This window comes from Cyrtonyx montezumae, unplaced genomic scaffold (assembly GCF_038088225.1).
Source record: "Cyrtonyx montezumae isolate F1298 unplaced genomic scaffold, pur_monq_1.0 scaffold_8, whole genome shotgun sequence".
In the NCBI taxonomy this organism is placed as follows: domain Eukaryota; kingdom Metazoa; phylum Chordata; class Aves; order Galliformes; family Odontophoridae; genus Cyrtonyx; species Cyrtonyx montezumae.
Genome location: NW_027072089.1, coordinates 31,357,622 through 31,379,256, shown reverse-complemented (window position 1 = coordinate 31,379,256; position 21,635 = coordinate 31,357,622). Strand labels below are relative to the sequence as shown.

The 21,635-nt window shown below is 35.4% G+C and overlaps 1 protein-coding gene across 2 annotated transcripts in view; it reads left to right on the top strand.

The window, feature by feature from the left end:
* Positions 1-21,635, top strand: part of CUNH8orf34 (chromosome unknown C8orf34 homolog) — a 157,385-nt gene that overhangs the window by 125,565 nt on the left and 10,185 nt on the right. Inside the window, exons 10-13 of one of the 2 annotated variants that reach the window (XM_065753167.1) lie at positions 6-79; positions 10,228-10,348; positions 14,498-14,997; positions 19,676-19,769. In XM_065753167.1, coding sequence (XP_065609239.1) covers positions 6-79; positions 10,228-10,348; positions 14,498-14,997; positions 19,676-19,769 — 789 coding nt within the window. Of the gene's footprint in view, positions 1-5; positions 80-10,227; positions 10,349-14,497; positions 14,998-19,675; positions 20,224-21,635 lie in introns of those variants that run through there. The other variant, XM_065753166.1, reaches the window with a different exon arrangement.

Genomic DNA, 21,635 nt, shown 5'->3' with positions numbered 1-21,635 from the left:
AACAGCTCAGGTACCTGGGGTTGAAACACTTATGGAAGATATTGATGAATTTGAGAGTGCCTCTGAAGTGGCAGCATCTGTAAGTAGCTTCCCTTATGAATATTCCTGTAATTAAAAAAAAAAAAAGCTTTTGAAAAGTCAGATTTTCCATAAAGATTAATGTTGTGCTTGTCTGCACTCTCATCTTAAGCAAGGAAATCATAATTTGCCTATTTTGCCTATCTCTCTAGCATATTAAATTCTATGGCAGTTTTGATTTTTTTTCAATCTAGAAAGGATGACATTTTGAAATCTATTGTTATCATTTCATGTGAAATCATATCATCTTGGATTTACAAGTTCCTCTTGAAATCTCAGTCATTTTAGACTATGTCTATATGGTCTTGAATGTATTTAAATATCATTTAACCAGATTAATTTTACAGAGCGTATTTTACAAATTAAACAGAATAAAAATAATTTTTTTTTATTAATAATTTTGTCATTTTAACACTTCAGTGAAGTTAGCATTCTTTGTTATGCTTGCTTGGAAGCTAGTAAACCAGATACGCATTTGCATCGAGCAAACGGAATGAGGAGCAAATCTTCAGCAGCTATTGCTTTCAGTTTCTTGCACAAGCCTCCTTTCTGCTTTTCTTCAGCAGTAAACAGAGTTATGATAAATTTTGTAGCAGTTTCTTAGGATCTTCCAGATGATTTTCTTGCTGAATTTGTCTTCCTGTTGTGGCTCCCAGCTTTGATTTTGCAGTTCTACAGACAAGTTGCGTAGCCAAAGAGCAACGAATAAATTGAATTGCATGAAAAAATAAAGATAACAAGGAAAATAAAAGGTCATTGTATTTATTAGCAAAATCTTGCTGCAGAAGTGTGTATCCTTCAGCTGAGTATTTTCAGATACACATTCTGTGTTTGCATGCTTATGAATGCGCATAAATGTATATAAATTTAATGTTCTGACAGTTGCAATCATAGAATCATATTTACAGGAGATGGTATAGTTGCCCATAGCAATGGAGTGCCAGAGGCAGTGAAGTTGCCTGTGAAGAATCACTGAAATACACACTGGTTACTGCTGTTAGTGCCAGGGCTGCAAAGAGAAGTCAGGACTGTCGCCCTGCAATATTTGGAGCTGTTGCTTTGACTACACAGCCTCTTTCGTAAGGCAAGGGCAAGTAGGTTCCCCTCCCTGAACTCTTGGAAGGTTCCTTTGTCTTAGTTACTAAGTAGCTGTTACTTCATCTGCTTTTAGAATTTGTGTTTTGGATTTTTAATCTATTGTGTAAATAGTGTGATTAGCAGCTCGTGTGCTTTTCTGTCTTTGAAATGACTCTTACCCAAGTAACATTCCACTATCAAGGATTCTGTTTGCCTGTATCTGTATCTAATCAAAAAAGAATAAAATGATTGAACTGTTGTTGTATTTTAGACCTCTGAAGGAATAGAGATCTGCTCCTTCGTCTCCTAATAACTTCCAGTGAGACTTATTCTGTGACACTCATACAAAAATCAGAGACCGAGCTAAGGTTTTCTGTAGGAAAACTGTGAAGATAAATGCATTCATGCAATTAATTCCCCCAGATTTTTTAAAAGATTAAGAATGATGCCTGTGAAAGGACTTCAGAATTGATACCAAAATATGTTTTCATGAGTATACATAATTTTCAGATGTTTCATGAGCTATGACAAACTATAGGAGACAGAAGATAAAGAAGAAATATGAAGAGGAAAAATAAATGTAATGTTAATCAGACACTTCTCATAAACCAGACAAATTGATTTGTGACATTTACTCAGCTGTGCATATTACCTGAAAGAATTCATGGTCTAACTCAAGGTGTTCGATATTTAATACCGGTACTGCATCCCACTAGGGTAGCATGAGTCTGTCACTGCTTAAACTAGTCATTATCATAAATTTCTCTCTACTCACGTATATTTGACTTATCTTCTTTAAACGTGTCTTGGCCTTCGGAGAATAAATGTTCTGAGAAAGGCTGTGGGATGAAGCAGCAAGAATTATGCAAGAGAATGTTTAGAAAACCTTCAGAATAGTGCTGCATGGGTCTCTTTTTCAAGCTCAGTCCTCATGTAAGATCTTTGATATGGAGACTAAAGCATTCTGAATGTCAGTACTTTGAATAGATAAGGAATGTCTTTTTCATGGCTCAGTGTAATGTATACTCTTGATTACATTATGATTTTCTTGGAACATTGTATATTTCTAGAGAGTCGGGAAGAGTTTGGAGTCAGACCTTTCCCATTTGAATGTTGTTTCAGCAGAATCTTTTGCTAAGCTTTATTTTTCTCAAAGAGAATTGATATTTGAAAAAATGAGAACTGATTTGTCAGTGCTGCACAATCCCCAAGAAGCTGTACAGAATGGATAAATGAGTAAGGCTAGCAGAAAGCAGTTTGAAGTATTTACGGGAATCAGCACACTTCCCATGTGTTTTGCAAGGACACCAAGTGGAAGCAAGCATTCAGAATGTCCTTAGAGATCCTGGTTTACTGCAGGGATCTTTTTCTGACAAATATTTAATTTAAGAAAAAGTTCAAGGCAAGAAGCAAAGCTTTTTTTTTTGTGATTTTTGCTGTGGGGCTTTCTCAGAGTCCTAATTTACCTTCTGTTTCCGTAAACAAGTTTTATAAATATTTGGTTAGTTATCTTCAAGAAAACACTGAAGTGATGATACTAGGGAAAAGTTTGGTCAGATGGAATTCTGACAGTAATGGAAAAGTAGAGTATGCAGGGAAGAACCTGAATTTACAGTAACTGAAAGAAAGTAGGGCATGCACACTGTGCAATTGACACTGAGCAGCCCTTGTGTTCACTCTTGAATTACTTCTTTTACCACCTGGATCTCATGCTTATTGTTTTACTCACGTGAATCTTTGCATTCACTCATCTTGCTATGCATGTACATATGAAAAGGTTTATTTTTCTCTGCAAATTATCCATGCAAGGCAAACCAATACAAGTGGAACAGAAACTGTGGGAAAAATAAGTCATTTAACTCCAAAAGGCATTTATTGCAAGAAGTTGGCTTGAGTTTTTGCTCTGTATTATTTTTGGAAAAACACACAAATGAATTGTTTTATAGAGGTGTCTTGCTTAAAATATATCCTTTCCTGTTTTTCCTTCTCCTTTGAAACTTCTCCATTGCTTTCCTAGAAAGAATATACACAAGGTTTTTATAATAAATATTGAAATTGCTTAATGGGAATTTATTTTGTGCAGTGATTTGTGGATTCTTGCACAAGTAAAAATTAAGTTTTTAATTCTTGGTATTGCTACATGTTGAGTACTGTTATATTCCAGTGATATGTGGTTTCCATTATAACGGACATAAACTTTCTTAGGTTTTTGCTTATTTTCTCAGGGAACAATGCTAGGAAGTAACTTAATGCTTGTAGAAGTTTGTCTATAACCAACAAACTTAAATCACCTAAATGTTAGTATTTAACTGAATATTATTTGCTGGATTGATGTCACTGATAGCAATTAGAAGGTTAGCCATTGAAATAAATATTTTAAGGTTTCATTGCCACATCTTGAACAACAGCAGTGTGACTAGCATGAATTTAAAAGGTCATATTTATATAGTGTACTTCTGTATTCTATATTCTCATACCATTTTTTTTTTAAAATCCAACATCATTATAATGTGTCTGGAAATACAGGCACATAAGTTACATGATTTTAGCCTTTACATTTTAAGTCATATAAAACCAATAACAATAACAAATAATATTGTGTAAGTGCAACTTGTGTGCAGCTAGTCCAATAACAAACTGTAAGTGTGTAATTTTAATTGCTATTAGCTAAATTAATAATAAAGTACAATAGAAGAACATAATATCGAGTTTATTGGGAAACAGGTAATATTTCCTGAAAGTTTTTAAGCAAGCAGTTTAAATTACATACTTTGAAGTGATTTGCTCTAGATGTCATCTATGTAAAAGAAATTTTGTCAGTGCAATTGCAAAACAATTTCATAATTAAAAGTTCTCTTTTGCTTTGGAGAGCACCTGAAGTACTCAACAATTTCCTTCTCACTTCTTACCCACTCATATGTTTTTTTTCTGACAGAATTTTGCATATTGTAAAACCCAGCCTCTCAGGTGCATGCCCAATCCCAGTGACACATGGTACGGCTGCTCAGTGTCCCTGCAGGGCCCCCAGCCTGTGGTTGAAGTACAGTTGGCAGAAAGCCCCAGCCCCTTTGTGGGTTTGATTCCACCAGCCCCATTGGACGTCATTGCTTGCAGCTTTCGGTTCACACTTTGAAGACTTTAATTGGTGTAGGCAGAATGTCACGTGTGTTCTGAATTGAAAATACTCGCAATTTAAAATATTTAATACTCCAAAAGATCAGTTTAAATTGATTTTTTTCTGAAGTTAAGGAAAAAATATTTTAAAAATCTAAACGCCTTATTTTTTTGGTGTCTTTGGTGCAACAAAATGAAAAATATTAGTCCAAATAAAAGTGAATAAAACAAGACTGAAACTTACAAAAGATTATTCTAGTTAGGTTTGAAAAGCTGAAAAGCTATACCCAGGTGCCCGTTCCATCTTCTATCTGTAAGTAGGAAACTTGTGTGTAAGTTAACCCAAAGTACCAGTTTTCTAGTGTAAGGCTTAGTGTAAACTGTTCCGGTAGCCTGCCATGTGAAGAAAAAAGCTTATAACTTCAATTACATGGGACTTAAAGTAGAATAGGCTCTAATATGGAATATGGGGATTAGAGGTGGCTTCTTACATTGCATCAGGCTTCTGAGAAGGTTTATTATTTTTACAATACTTAAAAAAATACATGTTGACAAGCTAGCTTTCCTGTGCTTGAAAATACTGTGGAGCCTGAAAGATTAAAAATTTGGTGATCTCTTACAAAATGATGTGTGAAGAATCTTCAAAGAAAATATTACACAAAGCATTCAGCTGCTTGAATAACAGTTGTCCTTGCCACTTCTTGGTCAGATGAAAAGGACATTTGCAAACAAATCGGTGAATAAATGATATTTTTTGCATTGGGAGGATTTTCCATAGAATGTTTGTGGTTAAGACATTTAGGACATTTAGCAAAGAAATAATAGATTATAGATAGAAAAGTAAGCGTGGCTGTCTTTCTTACACTATTGTCTCCTGAAATTTACAATTAAAATTGCATTTGATTAGCAAAAATATACAGAATGAAGAGTTCAGTCAAAATGTATTTATAGCCTTTAAGGAACTAAAGATTGAATTTTCACCTCCTTATGTGATTGCCACTACGATTTGATGGGATTAGGTGATTCATCATTAAAAGATAGTCTTTAAAAATGAAGAAGTACTTAGGAGGTAGGGATATTCCCTGTGTCTGAAAAGAGAATGTACACAGTTGTGCGTGTAGGTATCTAGATGTTTAACTCTGAATTAGGCCAAAATGACACAGAAGAGCAGTATTTCATTGTTCCTTACTTTTAATGGTAAGCAGGAAGGGCTAATTTCCAGCAATCATTTCATTTCCAGATGATGTTGGAGGTAACTTACAGATCTTCTTTGCCTCAGGAATTTGGTAATGCTGAGCCTCTGCAGAACTCCCTGTGCATCCATGGGGAATTAACAAAGAAATGGCAGCCCAGGTCACTGCAGATGTTCACATCAGCACTGGTTTTCCTTGGGATAAAAGCTACACTGATGTACGCTGTCAAAATGACATTGTGCTGCAAATGAAGGACTTATATTGATCGTGGAAAACTTCCTTATTGGTATGACCTCCTTAATTATGTTTGTGTACCAGCATAGCTTTCCCAGTAAGTTATGATATTTTCCGGATGTTCGGGGAACCAGTGATGACAGACGTTCCCTATGGCTTTATCTTATGTAATTTTTATTTTAGGAGTAATTTGACTAAGTGATCTAAGTAAAGAAAGTGCTGATGAATATATTGTTAGTGAAGAAATTGCGATGCTATGTAAAGAAAGCCAATTAGGAAATGGTTGCATAATTGACCTTTAAAGTTGACAAATGTATCCTGAGAGGTTTGTTTGAACATATTTCTAGCACAGAGATGTTGCCTTACCTTCAAAGTTTGAAGGTAATGTGAACAGTACCCAGAGCCATTCCTACAAGCTAAAAAGACAAGGGTGTCTTTCAGGGCCATCTTTGAATTTAGATATAAAATCTTGTTAATATGAATAGGCTATTTATAATTTTTATGTTAATATTAAAAAAACTTAATGAATAATTGAGGGCAATTGCAGTTTGGAGTATGCTGAAGATATTGAGAAGTACTAATTCTATATGTACACTTCATACATACATACAAAATTTTTCAACTACTTTCAGTCTACTGCCATTATCAATCAAGTCTGAGATAACGTATATTAATGTTTTATCTCTGCTGTATCTGGTCAGGAGATGAAGGATACTTTTTGATAAAATGGAATAGAACGGTTTAAATGACTGGCAAGCCTTAATCTCTCTCCTAAGTGACATTTCTGAACTGCTTCCATTTATCCAGTGGAGAGAGGGTTACCAGTGAACTCTGCTGGAAATGCGTAAATTCATTCTTCCTGGCTAAAGCGTTTGAACTGATGTGCTTCCAAAGCCTCCCTGTTAACGTTCCCTACTTTCAGCTTGTGTTTAATCTTTAAGATCAAGGTGATTGCATATATTGTTGAAGACACTGAGGAACCCTTTCTATATTTATGTTAATCACTTAGATGAATTCATACCCTTAACATGTTAAGAGAGATCTTTTTATGTTCAGTATTATTTCGAGAAGAGAAAAACAAACAAACAAAACAAAACACATTATCTGAGCCTGCCTTCAGAAAGACTGAAATCATAGAATTGTGTGAGTTGGAAGGGACCACTAAAGATCATTTAGTCCAACTCCCCTGCAATGAATAAGGACACCTACAGCTAGATCGGGTTGCACAGGATCCTTTCCAACCTGAACTTCAGTGTTTCCAAGGATGGGGCATCCAAGACCTCTCCAACCTGTTCCAGTGCCTTACCACCATATAAGTAACTTCTTCATTATATCCAATCTAAATCTCCCTTACTTTAGTTTGGAACCTTTTCCCTTTGTCCTGTCGCAACAGGCCTTGCTAAAGAGTCTGTCCCCTTCCATCTTATTGCCCACCTTTAGATATTGAAAGGCCTCTATAGCATCTCCCAGGAGCCTTCTCTGCTCCAGGCTGAACAGCTGTAGTTCTTTCATCCTGCCCTTGAAGGGAGGTATTCCATCCCTTGGATCATTTTTATGGCCCTCTTCTGGGTGTACTCCAAGAGGTCCGTGTCTCTCCTGTACTCATGACAGTGTCACTTATGATCTTAGAACATTTAGTTTCAATGAAGGAACAAGAAAAATACTGGTAGTAAAGCAGTTTTAATGTCATAATAAACTGATTACTTTTTTTTTCTAATACTTTCACATCATTATTTCTTTCTATCAAGTGTTTAAGGCAGTATTATAAGCATGTAATTTGTAATTAAATGGCTACTGTTAAATGTCTCATCTCCCTGGCTATTATTGGACTGTTTTTCTGTTCTTTTACAATGCTTTTGTCTCACAAAATGCTGTAGGCTTATGCTAGTACATGGTACAGAAAAATGTACAGGAAAAGGTTGTCCAAAGTTGTCTCACTAATTTCACAGTGTTGAAACGTTGCATCTGGAAGAGAGATAGGCATATATTGCTTTTAAATCATAACAAGCATTAATATTTAACTCTCTTGAAGAATGCGTACATCCTTGTTGTGCACAGAACTGAACACCAGTTCTGTATTCTTTGCAACTGTATGTTAACAGAACAAAGGCAGACACAAGCATTTACGAAATGGATGTGTGTACCTAACTTGGCATGCCTGTAGGTGCTTATGTACAGGCATTCTTATCCATCTTATGTGAATCTACACAAGGTTTATAGTCTGAATAGAAGCATGTAAAAGTATGGCTGATATTTGATAACCATTGTGATTTGGAGGCTCCTAATTGCAATTTATATTTGAATCTTATTGGTATTTTTTTTTATAAACATCTCAAGCACTGTTGTGGTGATTACCATTAAAGAATCATTGTTCTGCATTTATTTTAGTTTCTATTACAGGCAGTAGCCTGAGATGCATTCACTCATACACCTTAGTTGTATGCATATGGTGCATAGAGAAGAAGTATTGCAAAGGAAAAGACAGAATGTACAAAGAAACATTTTGCAGAAGAGAAAGATTACTCTATTTTACCTCCACAAATAAAGGAGATAGAGACTGAAAAAATCTCAGAAGGCTAACATTTGCAAGTGTGTGTTTTTGGAAGCTAGAGAGTTAGTGGAAACTCATAATAATTTGTTTACGATAAACTTGAATAGAGATGAGAATACTCAAGTTTGGTCTTCAGTTATTACCACAGATGACTGACTAGCTTTTATTCTGTGCGTCATCAAAGTTATGTTTGTACCCAAAACTGTATATTCAAAAAGAATTCATCCTGTTAGACTTGGGGAATTTTTTGCTCCAGTCATAATTGAAGGGCTGCTGTTTTTTCATCCCTAAATGAAAAATAATCTAGGAAATTTATATTAAAATGGCTGTTTCCCCCATAAAAATCTGAGATTAAGGGTATGTGAAAAAAAACAAATTAAAAATCAGAATATTAGGGTTTTGTTACAGGCTCTATTACCCATTCCCATCTCTTATTTAGTTTATTTTATTTCAGAGGAATTACATGTAGAGCAAATTATTTTTCCATCTAGAGACAGATATGGAGTAACTGATATCTATTAGAAACAAGCATTTAGAAATGTGAGTAGTTTAATAACATGAATATTCCTTAGTGACCTCAACTAGACAAGTTATCATTTGGATGGAAAATTCTCAACTATGAATGAAGTGGAAAATTCTTAAAATCTCTTGGGAAAACAGGTGAATCAAGTCTAATTATGTCTGAAATAAATGTTTTTGCAGGATAACTTCCATTTCTGACTAATTTACGTTTTCTTTGTCTGTTTCTGTATATTTGACTGGAATGAAATATGTGTGACACTAACCAGAACAGAACTACAGTAAAATGCAATTGGCAAATTAAGAAATGCCAGAACAGTAAGATTGCCTGCAGCTGTGAACTATTTCATATTCTGGTAAATATGAATAGGGTTTTCTTTAATGTAAGCATGTGGAACTTTACGGTATACCTGTTGCTTTATACATATAAATCTATGTTAACAAATTTTAAAGGTATGTGCTTCACAATGATCAGTTAAATACAAGACAGTATTTATGTCCTCTCCTCAGTCTTTCTTCTCCATGCAGTGACATCAACTCAGTGTCTTTGAGAATTTGTTGACCCCTCCCTAAATTTATTGTTTACTGAAAGATTCAAAAATCAGTAAGAGGTAAAAAATGATGGGACCACTGCATAAACTTTGTTTCTTTAGGAAACCAGGGAAAGCAGCAAAACCTCCTAAACCTCAGATGGAATATTTTGGTGAGGTAATAAAATAAAATTTATTTCAGACAAGCTGTTAAGAAAGCTTTGTTTAATGTATTGTTACTTTTTTTTTTAGACCAAGTCTTAAGCATTCTATCATATAGTTGTGGTGTATTTAAAATAAGCATATAAAAACTTACTGAGTTTAACTCTCAGTATTGTATTTTAAAACCATTTTTTGAAACTGTATTGAACGGGTTCCAGAAAATGCAGCTGAGTACCACAGTGTTCAGTAGTGAAATGATTGGGTGAGTGATCTGTTTCCCAGCATCCCTTCTAGGCTGCTGTGTTGCTATGATGATTTAGTTGCTGTTAGTTGCTGTTCCTGAAAGGAATACTTCTTTGCAGTGATAAAACGACTCTGGCGATTTTGATGAGGAAATTCTGTGATGTTCCTAGAAGTGTTGCTTTGCAGATATACTGTGCCAAATGTGGTAAATTAAAGTGCAAGTCCCAGTGAGTAGCTTGAACGGTTTAGAATGTAAATCAGTGAAGAATTTGTCCTGTTAAGTTTTCTCAGTATGGAACAAGAACTTGTGTATCTATCTATATTTGAATTACTCTGCAAGTGTTGATTTTTATTAATGCATGAGATGAATATTATATACTTATTCTACAGAGAACTCTACCAGATTCACTATTCTAAATGAGGACAGCATGCCACTGCCCCCTTCCCCACTTGTTCTTTATTGTTTCACATATAAATATGAAAGTGCGTTTAAAAAAGAAATCCATTTTATTTTTATCTGTGTAAGTCTCAGCCAGCTTGGACCATGGATCCCACATGTGTCAGACCTGGAGGTTCCCCAAGACAGAAACTCTTAAAGGACTCCTTAGCAGCTAAAGAACTTCAGACCATGGAAAAACACCTAGCTGGTATGTATGGTAGCAAGGGTTGATAAAACACATAGCAATCCTATGTGCCAATATTTTGGACAAAGGAAAAGATGATGTATTTCAGATGCTGATAAAAATAGATAAAACTTCACATTTTCTTCATTGTAGAGAAACAGCAAAAATATTTGTAGATACAACAAACTTTGTTTAATTACAGTAAATACAGTAATTAAACATTAAACATTATTTGAACTGTTAAATATCTTGAAGATTGACATCTTAACATAGTGTGTGTGTGTGTGGTACGTTTCACCAAGACTTATGCAGTAAGGAGGTACAGATGCTTCATCTACGGTTAGTTAAATGTTAGTTAAAAGTCTGCAGTGGATATTTAGGGAGAGAAAGCACTGCTTTGCTGCAAAAGCCCACTTTGGCCATGACACTTTGGGCTGAGCGAGGTGTGTTGACTTGTGTGTGGTAGAACATCTGAAACATCTCTGACAGAGTAGCCATTTCTAAAAGATGAAACAAAGAAATCATAATTTTTTTGCAGTTAAAATATGTCTTCGGTCTCTAAAGTATCAATGAAAGCTATCCTGGGATATAATTTGCAATTTGTTGTTCTTTGTAACATTTTCTTATCTTAGGTTTAGTTGTTTGGTATGACATATAGTGTGATACTCCAGTAGTACACATGCTAATCTGCAAACAGTGAAAGCTGCACTTCACAAGTCAGCTCTTTGAAAAGTGATGCAGAACCAGAATATAAAGACTGTTGAGGTAAGGTGGAGAGAGAAATGTATTTTATCTGGCCCTTCTTTCAAATCAGTCACAGAACGAGGTGGAGATCTTAGCACTTTAGGTGTCATTTTCTAAAAGATTTTGGGCGTCTATCCTACCTATGAAATTGCTCTGGAAGGCTTGGGAGCTGGATCCTCTTTAAAGAGAGAGAGGTGCAGCTGTTCTACTTTCTAGGAACTGTTGTAGCTGAAGTAGAAGACATGAATGTGAGCACAGTGAGGTACAGAAAGGCTTTTGCTTAGAGTGGAACAAGAACTAGAAGTGGCTCCTGTGTGTTGTGTCAGGTGTTACTTAGAGGGGATCTGGTCAAGAGTTCAATACTGTGATTTATGTCCAAACTGGTAACATTTCCATGGTTGTACAAGTAGCCCTTGTTATCAGTGTACTATGAAACATGCAGATCCTTATGTCCATAGACAAAATTGACAATAATAGCTTCCATGTTGAACAAAAGATTTTAAGAAGTTTAAATATTAATTGGCTAACTACCTGGATTCTGTTATTCTCTGACATTGTTTGCAGTGGTATGATGTGCAAGGTCTTCTCTCTCACATCACTGACGCTGTTATTTGGCTAAGAGCCTGTTACTTAAGTAACACTGTATTTGGAAATTCAGGCAGTTTACCATCCAATAATTTTTTTTTTGACTGAGAAATTCACAAGAGTATGGCTCAGTCATCAGACACTGAACTCTCCTATTCCTGTTAATTAATTAATCAATTAACTTCCTCTTAGTTCAGTGCTGCTTGAGACAGTTATCCACCTCACTGACAGGAGAAACATAATTTCCATGAAGAATCACCTCAAAGGACCTCAGATAAAAAAGCATCATTTAGATGTTTGCTGAGACTTGGGATATTTATGTAATTATGAGACATAGTCCTGCCTTTCTGTTATGGATAACGTGCTATAGAAAACTCACTTTGAACACTGGAACAAATGGATGCCTATGAGTAGCACCAAATATCAGCAAGTTCCTCAGTACCTTGATATTTGAAAATAGCATCTTTACAAAATCAGATTTTGAAGCAGTTTTCCTTTCCTTCCTTTCTTGTGGTCCAGCAATACTTTTGTCAAAAATCCACTCTGATGTTACTGTGGCTGCTTTATATCACACACAAGTGGAAAATTATTTTCTTTAGTAGTTAATTCCCGTAACTTGCCCATTTGGTTTTTTATACTTATTCTGTGGTCACTGGAATATGATTTATCACGAGTAGAACTGTTTAGGTGCATAAACAGTTTGTAGTTGGATTATGAATGACATCCTTATTCTGTCATTTCTGATAAGCAAGTAAAATTCATTTGTGTTTTTCTGATGCCTGCATTTTAATTTCCTTTATATGACATTGACCAGGGATTTTAAAAAATCCTGCTATGATTGAATTCTGATATTTACTGAGTATCAGATAATACCATAAGGCTGGAGATTTGTGATACTTTTCTCTCCCTTTTGATTAAAAAGATTATGTTGAAGCAAAAGAAATCAAAAAGAGAATGTGTGCTAAATAATGGTGAGGAATTACGTTATGAAAACATGTAAATTGTATGTGGTGAAATGTTTAGCAGTCTTGTGTACTACATGAAATGAAGAAAATGCGAGTCAGAATATAATGTTTCATTAGCTGCTATTAAATCTTTAAATATTTGAATAATTTCTTAGCATACATGAATCAACATCGAGAAGTTAAAGGTCTAGAATTCTGCAAAGACACAAACTAAATTGAATCTTTAAAGGAGAATATTCCTTATTTGGTTTGAATCACGTAATCCACATTGTCATTTATTGGCTCCTGGATTTCAGCCAGGCATCTTACAAATTAATAACTGATGTGTATTGATTTTTTTTAAAGCCTAATGGAAGAATACTTCAAGAAATAATTATTTCAAAATGGAAAGAATTAATTTTAAGAGCTCACTTTTTAGTAAGATCATTGTAAGGTTCAGATGGCTATTAGAAATATTTAGAAATACTTAGAAATATCTAACTATTTGCTGGGAAGAATAACTACATTTTAAAATTTGCTAGCATATTTAAAGAGTTGAAAGACTTTAATCCTTTATCTGATGCTTTCACAACTATTTAATTTTTTTCCATGTCTAGTATTTTAAATGTGAGGAATGTCTTGTATCAGAGTAGTAACATGAACCTGATGTGGCTTATTTTACTGTTTTCAAAGTGTAATTTTAAAAGATATTGATGTTAAAGGTGGCACATCTTTAATTGTTTTACATAAAGCATTGCTTTTATACCTACTGGCAAACAGAAGTGCAAGAAAATCTGTTTGGTTGTTGTTTTTTTATAAGCAGTTTGGAGTGTATTTATTTTACAACATTAAGGACTTTAAGTTATTATTAGCAAAATAAAAACAAAATGCTGATTTTATATAATTTCACTTAATACATTATTAAGTCAGCAGTACCTTGCTGATGCAAGGTATTTATAGCTTCATGTTTGTACAATTTAATGGAAAATGGCGTTACTTATCAAAACCAAGTTACAGTTGAGTAAATGTCAGTGAGAGTGAAAATTCAGAACAATTGTGTGAGATGAAATTAAACTTGATCTGCCTATCAAGTTTCTTCACATTTTTACTGCCAAAAACCTTACAGTTTTTGCTAACCTGAATTCCAGCAATCCTCATCTAACTTCGTTAGATATCTGATTTAATTCATTGGAATCGTTAGTATGATGAATTCAGAAGACAATTTTCTGCTGAACTGTTCTGTTTTTAAATAGAATTTTATTTTATACAAAACTATGAGGGGTAGAAACTGGAACACCAAATGGTGACAACCTTTCTTCCTTGAATTTTAGACCTTGGTGACCTCTTCAACTGCTGTGGCACTGAAGACAGACCAGGTCACAAAATTCAGATCCAGGAAGCATTACAGACCCAGATGTTCTAGAGGTCAAGGGTTGTTGGCCCTAGATTTCTGTTTTGGCAATAGACAGAGAGATCAGAAACATTGTCTCATCTTGCTCCAGTTTTGGATTGCACATTCAGTGCAGATGAGGTTTGCAGGTTTAGTTCACAGCCTAATCTTAGCTTTTTACTAATGAGAAACTGTGCAAAAGCCACAGAAAGAAGTTGGATTAAATGAGAGATTTTCATAGGTTGCAGTGAAATTCATAGCTAGGTGGTTCAGTTAAATGGTAATAATGCGTTTCTGTGTGATAGATGTGCTTGCAGTAAATCAACTGTGAATAGATTCTGAGGATGTAATTGTCAAACCATTAGTTCTGGTGCCTTGTATTTTAAGGATGAATAGATTTTCTCTGCAAAAGTACAGGTCATCACGTATAGTAGAGAAAATCAATAAGAAGTTTAAACCTCAGGGAACGGAAAGTGAGGTTTTTGATTGTTTATGTGTTTGTGTGCTCAGATATTGAAAAGGACCTAGCGCTGTGGGAAGAAGCAAGGCTCTCAAGAAGCCCTAGCATCCAGCATCACAGTTTAGGTACATCTGACCATCAAGGCAACCTTCAAGCTACACAGAGCCAAAATCCGAGGCCTCAGGTGCCAACTCAAATGGGGAAAAACATTCAGCTCCAAGGAGGCAAATCACCACCACTGCCCACTAACAGCCGAGCACAGGCCTCAAGTGTTGCTAACAGCAGGCCTCTGACAGCTGGTGTGCAAACCAGCAGGCCACCAACTCCATCAACGCCGGGGAGCAGACCTGTGACCCCAAACAGCTTGCTGTCACGACCCCTTACTCCTAGCAATCAAGGAAATAAAGAAAGCATCATCAGTTTGCATAGAAGTAGATCTTTGACGTCAAAGAGCCAAATGGGGAGGACCCTCAGCGCTGCTTCAGGGCTCTCTGTGCAAATGAGTGGGGATGTTGTCACTGTCACTGCTCAGAGAAGCAGTTTGTCAGAAGTAAGATTTTCGATTTAATGTTTTGAGTATGGTTAAGAGCTACTATAACATGAAAACAAGATTATGTTATACATTGAAGTAATGTCAATATCCTTGTTACTGCTTTGAAAGAAACTTGAAACCTAATGATGAAAAAAGTAGCAGGACATACTATTCAAATTTGAGAAGTATTGATGAGAAAAATTCAGGATTATTGTTGAAATTGTAATGAAACAGTCATGCCCCCAGATTATTCAAAGAGATCCATAGGGTTTTGCCTGCATAATGCACAGCAGATTTATTAGCCTTACAGTTTCTGAGTTGCATATTTCTGGACTGTTAAATACAACTGTATCTTATCTGTGTGATTCCAGGGTATTTTTCCTGCTGCACTGACAGTGCATAATATTTCCTTGGTCTAATTGTTCTTTTTTTTTGATACAGTGGAACGATTAGTTAGTCTTGCTGAATGGGCATATTTTCTGAAATAAAAAGCTGAACTGTAATGGGAAAATGTCCAATATTGCTGAACAATTGTCTAGTACTATTGTGCATGTTAGCTAGAATTATTCAGAACATAAGAACTTCCTGTCTTATATTAATGGCTTTTACAGGATTAGTCTTTGTATAGAAAGAGAAGTTAAAGTACCTTGTAAATTTTGAGCGGGATTCTCCTCTGCAAACCTTAGCTGCCTTAAATATAATATTAGTATGTAGGCAGTGGAAATAAAAGAGTCTGTGAAAGAATAGCCCTGCTGTCTATCTCAGATGCACGCCTCACTAAGATGAGTTTTTTCTCAGGAAATGCCAGTCTGATGCAAGAATCTGTATGTTTGGTGGTGAAAAAAAATATCAGTGCATTAATACCATTGCTTGAGCTAGTTCTTCACCCAGAATTGGAAATCCAACTTAAATATACAAGGATTAAGGTGGCTGAAGTTGATATATTTTCAAGCTAGAAATTTTCTATGAAAACAATCTGTAGTGGTAACAACGATTTTATTTTATTTTTTATTTTTTAAAAAATACCTTTCATCCCCTGTTTGGAGGGATGAGTGTGTTTGTGTGATGAAATTTTCTCACAAACCAGAAAATGAGACTTGAAGTTCATTTTGTAACTACGAATGTTCATAAGTAGTGAAAGGTTTCATTGTTTCCCACTGAAACACTTCAATTATTTTATTTTATTTTTATCTTTTCTATCTCCACTGGTACATAGTCATGTGATAATAACCTCAATTGTTGTTGTAATGGATCCTGGAAGTGCCATGTAACGAGCACTGCATCTCTGCAAAGGGACGGCAACTCTCAGATCCCTTCTGATCTTTCCTCTAACAAGGCAGGCAGTTAAAAATTCCGCATCATTTGCTGGTAACAGTAATGATAATCTTGAAAATCCATTTCCATTGTCTGTGATTTGTTACTTATGTTTGCCAAATCCCAGACTTACACATTTTCTAATAACAATGTCTTATTATATATTTTTGATGTGTACATGTGTCTAAAGTACTTTAAGAAAAGAGCAGCATTATTACTCTGTTTTACAGATAGAATAACGTGTCCAGTCTCATTCAGCAAGACCACTGTAAAGCTGATATCAAATATCAGCATTCCTGTGCAAGACCTTATCCACTGTTATGATCCCTGCTAGAAGTGACAAATTTTTCTTTCTCTTTACTTACTGGGCCAAATAGCACACTGGCTGCTGGTGATCCAGATCAAACCATGTTTGTCCCTTCCTGACACATTCAAGTGACCTTTGACTTCATTGAAGTTCCTCTGGGGACTAGCTCTAATTCGAAGGGGAAAATGGTTGGTATGACACGTTCAAGCTGGAGATCCCTTAGGTCTCAAAAATAGTCTTGTGGAGATCTGTCCAAGCTGCTGCTGCCAGCCTTGTGGTTGGGGTGTTCTGCTGGAAGCTCTGGGAGCTCTTTTAAGCCATCCTTGCCGATTTCCCATCCTACTGGCTTAGAAAAAGACAAGAGAATAAAGACAGAACATCCCCAGAAAGTATTGCTGTTTGGTAATATCTTTTGCTATGTTAGAAGTGTCCCTCTATTTCTGCCCATGTGAATTCTCTTTGAGCATAGAGTCAAATTTTGGAAAATTTAATGTTAGCCTGAGGTATGCAAACAATGAAGTTCTTTGTACTTTTGCAGATTACAAATGTATAAAACTAAAAGCTGATACTGTATATTATTTTGCAACTTTCATTATAGGTTTTGTATCTTCTTCCTGTAAAAAAAAAAAAAAACAACAACAAAAACCAGTAAAATAAAATAAGGGAAATTGCCTTCATTCTTCCTAAACTTAATGGTATGAGCAGGGAATTTCTGTTAGATGTGAATGCACTGTGGTTACATTACCAGACCTGTATTTTGCAAAGAACTCTTCTTCCTTACTCTTTTGTGGTGTTAATGGAATTAATCAACACAAACCTGGTACATATGTGATGAGGATAAGTCAGTTGAAAAGAAAGCAGTTACTGAATACCGGCAGCACGTTTTATCATATGGAGCTTGAATTAAAGAATACAGTGTATGCATGAATTTACGCTGTCACAATTCCATTTATAAGGACACTTAACATATCCCTCAATGCCTTATACATGCTTCCTAGGTTGTAATGTGCTTCAGAGTATGATAAAAGTCTAAAATACAAAATATTCAGAGTACAATACAGAGTTCTTCATTAGTTTTAGTAAAGTCCATGCTGGTTTAATCTTGTTATATCACACATCTTAAATAATCTGGCAAATACTTAACGTATCAGCTGTTAAGAATTTTATTTTAATGCTCAAAACTTATAATGATCTGAGATTTTGTGGACAAGTTTCTGCCTCTTGGCACACAGAATACTACAAAGTTTTAACAGGTGTGTTTTATTATCAGCTCTGTTCAGGCTGAATTGAATTATGGCAAAGAAATGCTACCTAGAGAAATAGTTTTATTATCTCTATAAAACTAATAAATCACAGCTCCAAATCCTTTTGCAGAGATATTTTTATGCATTGACTGTATCCTTTGGTGTTTTGTATAAATTGACAAAGGAATGCTGAATACTGCTTATCTCTTCAGGATGGATTCCATTAAAGTGACACAATGCTGTGATAGTTATCAATAGCTGTTGAGATGAAAATACTACTGACTCCCTTGTTCGCCATAACATTTTCTCAGCACTTGGAATTTTAGTTACTTTATTCATCCAGGCACCTTGAAGTGCTGTTCAGTAATATTTATTGGTCTGCCATTGTTAATATTGGGAGATTTCAGCTGATTTGAATAAAGCACTGGTTAACACAAGGCCTTCTCCTAGTCACAGAAGCGCAGACCACCCTTCAGTGTCATGAGGTCTCCTCTCGGTTAGGTACTTCCATTCTGTTCTGCTGTCTGTCCCACTTCTTCACTCTGTAGTTTTGGAGGATTACAAAAGCATGCTGATCAGTGTGAGAGCCACTTGCTACTGCTGCAATAATCCTGGTCTGTGAACCAGTGCTTTTTCCTATTTCAATGCTGCAGTGAGCAACCTTCTCAGATTCTGAAAAAAGTTGAAAAGTTAACTATATGCATAAGGCAGGGTCTGCTGCCTGAACGTCCTTTTCTGTCATTGCAGCAGTCTTTTAGGATTTTTTAACAGATTACTAACAGAATTAACAGTTTTCTTCCACTGAGAGACTGGTTTCCAAGAACTGAGTAAAACAAACATTTTTATTTTTAAACCAGATGGCCTAGTGATAAAAGTAATGCTGTGGTGATGTGCAATGCAACTTAACTTTGAATATGAAGATTCTGGTTTTCAACTGGTAGAAAATGAGATGGGCCTTGTAGCCTCCTTTACTTCAGGTGCTTTATAACAATCTGACCAGTAATTTTATGATATCTGGCCACTCCTTGAGTTAACTTTCAGACCCAACTTGCAGAACTGAACCACTGTTGAAGTGAAACTACATTCCAATCTCGTCTTTCACCTTCAGTATTGCAAAGGAATCTGTCATAATATTTTATGTGAGTGTACATGCTTACATGAGTATGTATGTATGGAAAAATATTTTTATATGCATAAATATATTTTGTAAAAAAAGAGATGATGGCAAAACATTTTAAATGCAAGTATGGATTCTTAACTGTGTGTAACATTTATATTTTGATGCTTAGAGCTTTATGGTATTTGGGAGACCAGATTTTCCATATTCCACCCTAGCCTTTCTACTTCTCCAGTACAAACATATTTTCTAAATCAGGTTGCAGATCCTTGTTCTTACAGGATTGAAGACGGTGAATGTTCTGACAATTCAAAGCCTTGATTAAGCAAATCATTCATGACATATCTAGGCATGGTCCAAAAACTGCAAGGATAAACAGAATATCTTCATTAATATTTTGTTCTGCATTTCTAAGATAAGGGTGTGTATATCTCTGGCTATAGCAGATAATTAAATAAATAGACTTTTTTTTTCCCCCTGTAATAAATGGATAAACAAGAATTCCATTAGGAAAAGTATCCAAGTGGCCTGAATAGCCTCTACATTTTGAGTTAAGAATATATATATATATATTCTTTCTGTGACATTATGCATATATTTTTTTTAAATCAAAGTCTTTTTCCAATCCAGTTAATACAAACTGAAGTACTAAAATCTGCATTTATGTAGTACCTTTCTGTGTCATTTTATCTAAAATAGATCTGTTTGTGGCAGGATGAATTCTTACAACAGCTTCAGCTTGCTCATCAGCCTTGGATATTGCCGAGTTATACAGAAAGTGAAGGAGTGGAAGCTGACCAAGACAAACGTAAGTATACTTGTTAGGAGCTGATAGTATTTCGAAAAACTTCAAACTTTTTCGTATCACCAAATCTTGCTAAAAAGTCATGCCTGCTCAGAGGAACTTTCCTCATAAGAAGCAATTACTCGTTTGTTTAAGGGCTAAACTTTATAGGATTGTTTTCATTAAGCTTTCCTACAGACACTGAGCATTGACTAAATGATCAGGGACCACAGCTTTCCTAGCTAAATGAGATGATTTGTACTGGAGTGGTAAAGTAGTTGTTCCAGAGAAGGAGCATGAAGTTGAAATAGGGGTTCTGTTCAGTAAATCTGTATTGACTAGGAGAAAGAAAAAGAAGGAAAAAAACCAAACCTGCACACGCATACACAAGCCCAGTATCTCTGAAAAGTAGAGCCTTCATCCTCATCGACACTATTTTGCCTGCTTTCTTATGAATTCCTCTCTGTGAAAAAAAGTTCTCAATTGCACCTTTGATGCGGTTGTCTAATCATGAAAGTAAAGGTCAGCAGGATCATGACCTAAATGACAGAACAGGTAACAAGTAGCATGCCATAAATCACAGTACTTTCAAACTATAGCATGTTGTATCTGGCTACAAGGTACCTCTAAATAGTCTTGTTGAAAATATTAAATGTTTCACATTTTGCAATAATTTTGTGATCTGAAGGGGTAAATATGCAAACTATTTCCGTAGATAATTAAGGTGATATACTTGAAAAGAGCAGGGGATTTCATCAGCATGTTTAGAAATCTTAATACATGTGACAGAGTTAAAATATGAAAAAGCCAATCTCTTCATGGAATGGAGTAGTTGTGTCTGGGATTAAATTCATGGTTAATGATAATTGTACAAAATGAACAGGATATATTTCTCAATGATGCCACTTTAAAAAATAATTATACTCACATACCAGTTTTACAAATCCATGAATAGCCTGAGGTTTGACTATGAAATTTTGATTTATATGCTGAGATACTGAAGAGCGTGAGCTAGTTTTTTAGTGAGTAGTGTAAAATGGAAGTTATATATATACAGCTGATTTTAACCCAAAGTTGATAACTGTAGTTTTATTTAATTCTGAGCCTTTCACTTACCTTAGGGCTGAAACCCACCATAAGTGGCCAAAGAGAGAGCCTGGTACCTATCCAATCCATGGACATGACATTTTTTCTATGTTTTTTTTCTAATGAATTTGCAATCCCATCAACATTTGTAGGACTGGATTCACAGAGACTGGTGCTAAGTATGTGATCAGGGAAACTGATGCTTCAGGGTGTGTCAGATGCAGTGTGTTTTCTTACCTGCAGTGCCTGAATTGTGGTGGGGGCATTTCTGAGCATCCACGATCCTGTGCTATAAGATTCCAGGAATTCTGGTAGATTGTTGCTACTGCCTATTGTGAGAAAGTAGTAGATTTTAGGTGGAAATATCAGTCCTACTTTGGGATCAAAGAGATTATACTTGCCTGAGTGATAGTTATTTTTCCTGGATCTGATGGCACGACAGCTAGAGAAGGGGGAGATAAGGAATTGTTAACTGTTTTCTGTAGCGAAGAGGGATCTGCAGCTGTCATATATTCGAGACCATTTGTATGTCTGTATAGTCAAATTGTGCATCATTTCTAGTATGTCAATCTTTCACTAACATTACTAAACTAAAACAAAAAATGTTTATCAAATCAGTAATTACTTTATCTGATAGTTATTCCTATCTAACAGTCATCAGCGTTATTAAAAATAGCCATGTTATAATACTCAAGAGAGCTGATATGCTAGATTATGCAGAAGCAGAAAGTATGGAACAATCATTGCTGGCAAAGAGAAGCTGCAAATTCCCAGTTGTAAAGTGTGGAGTCAGAGAGGGGCTTG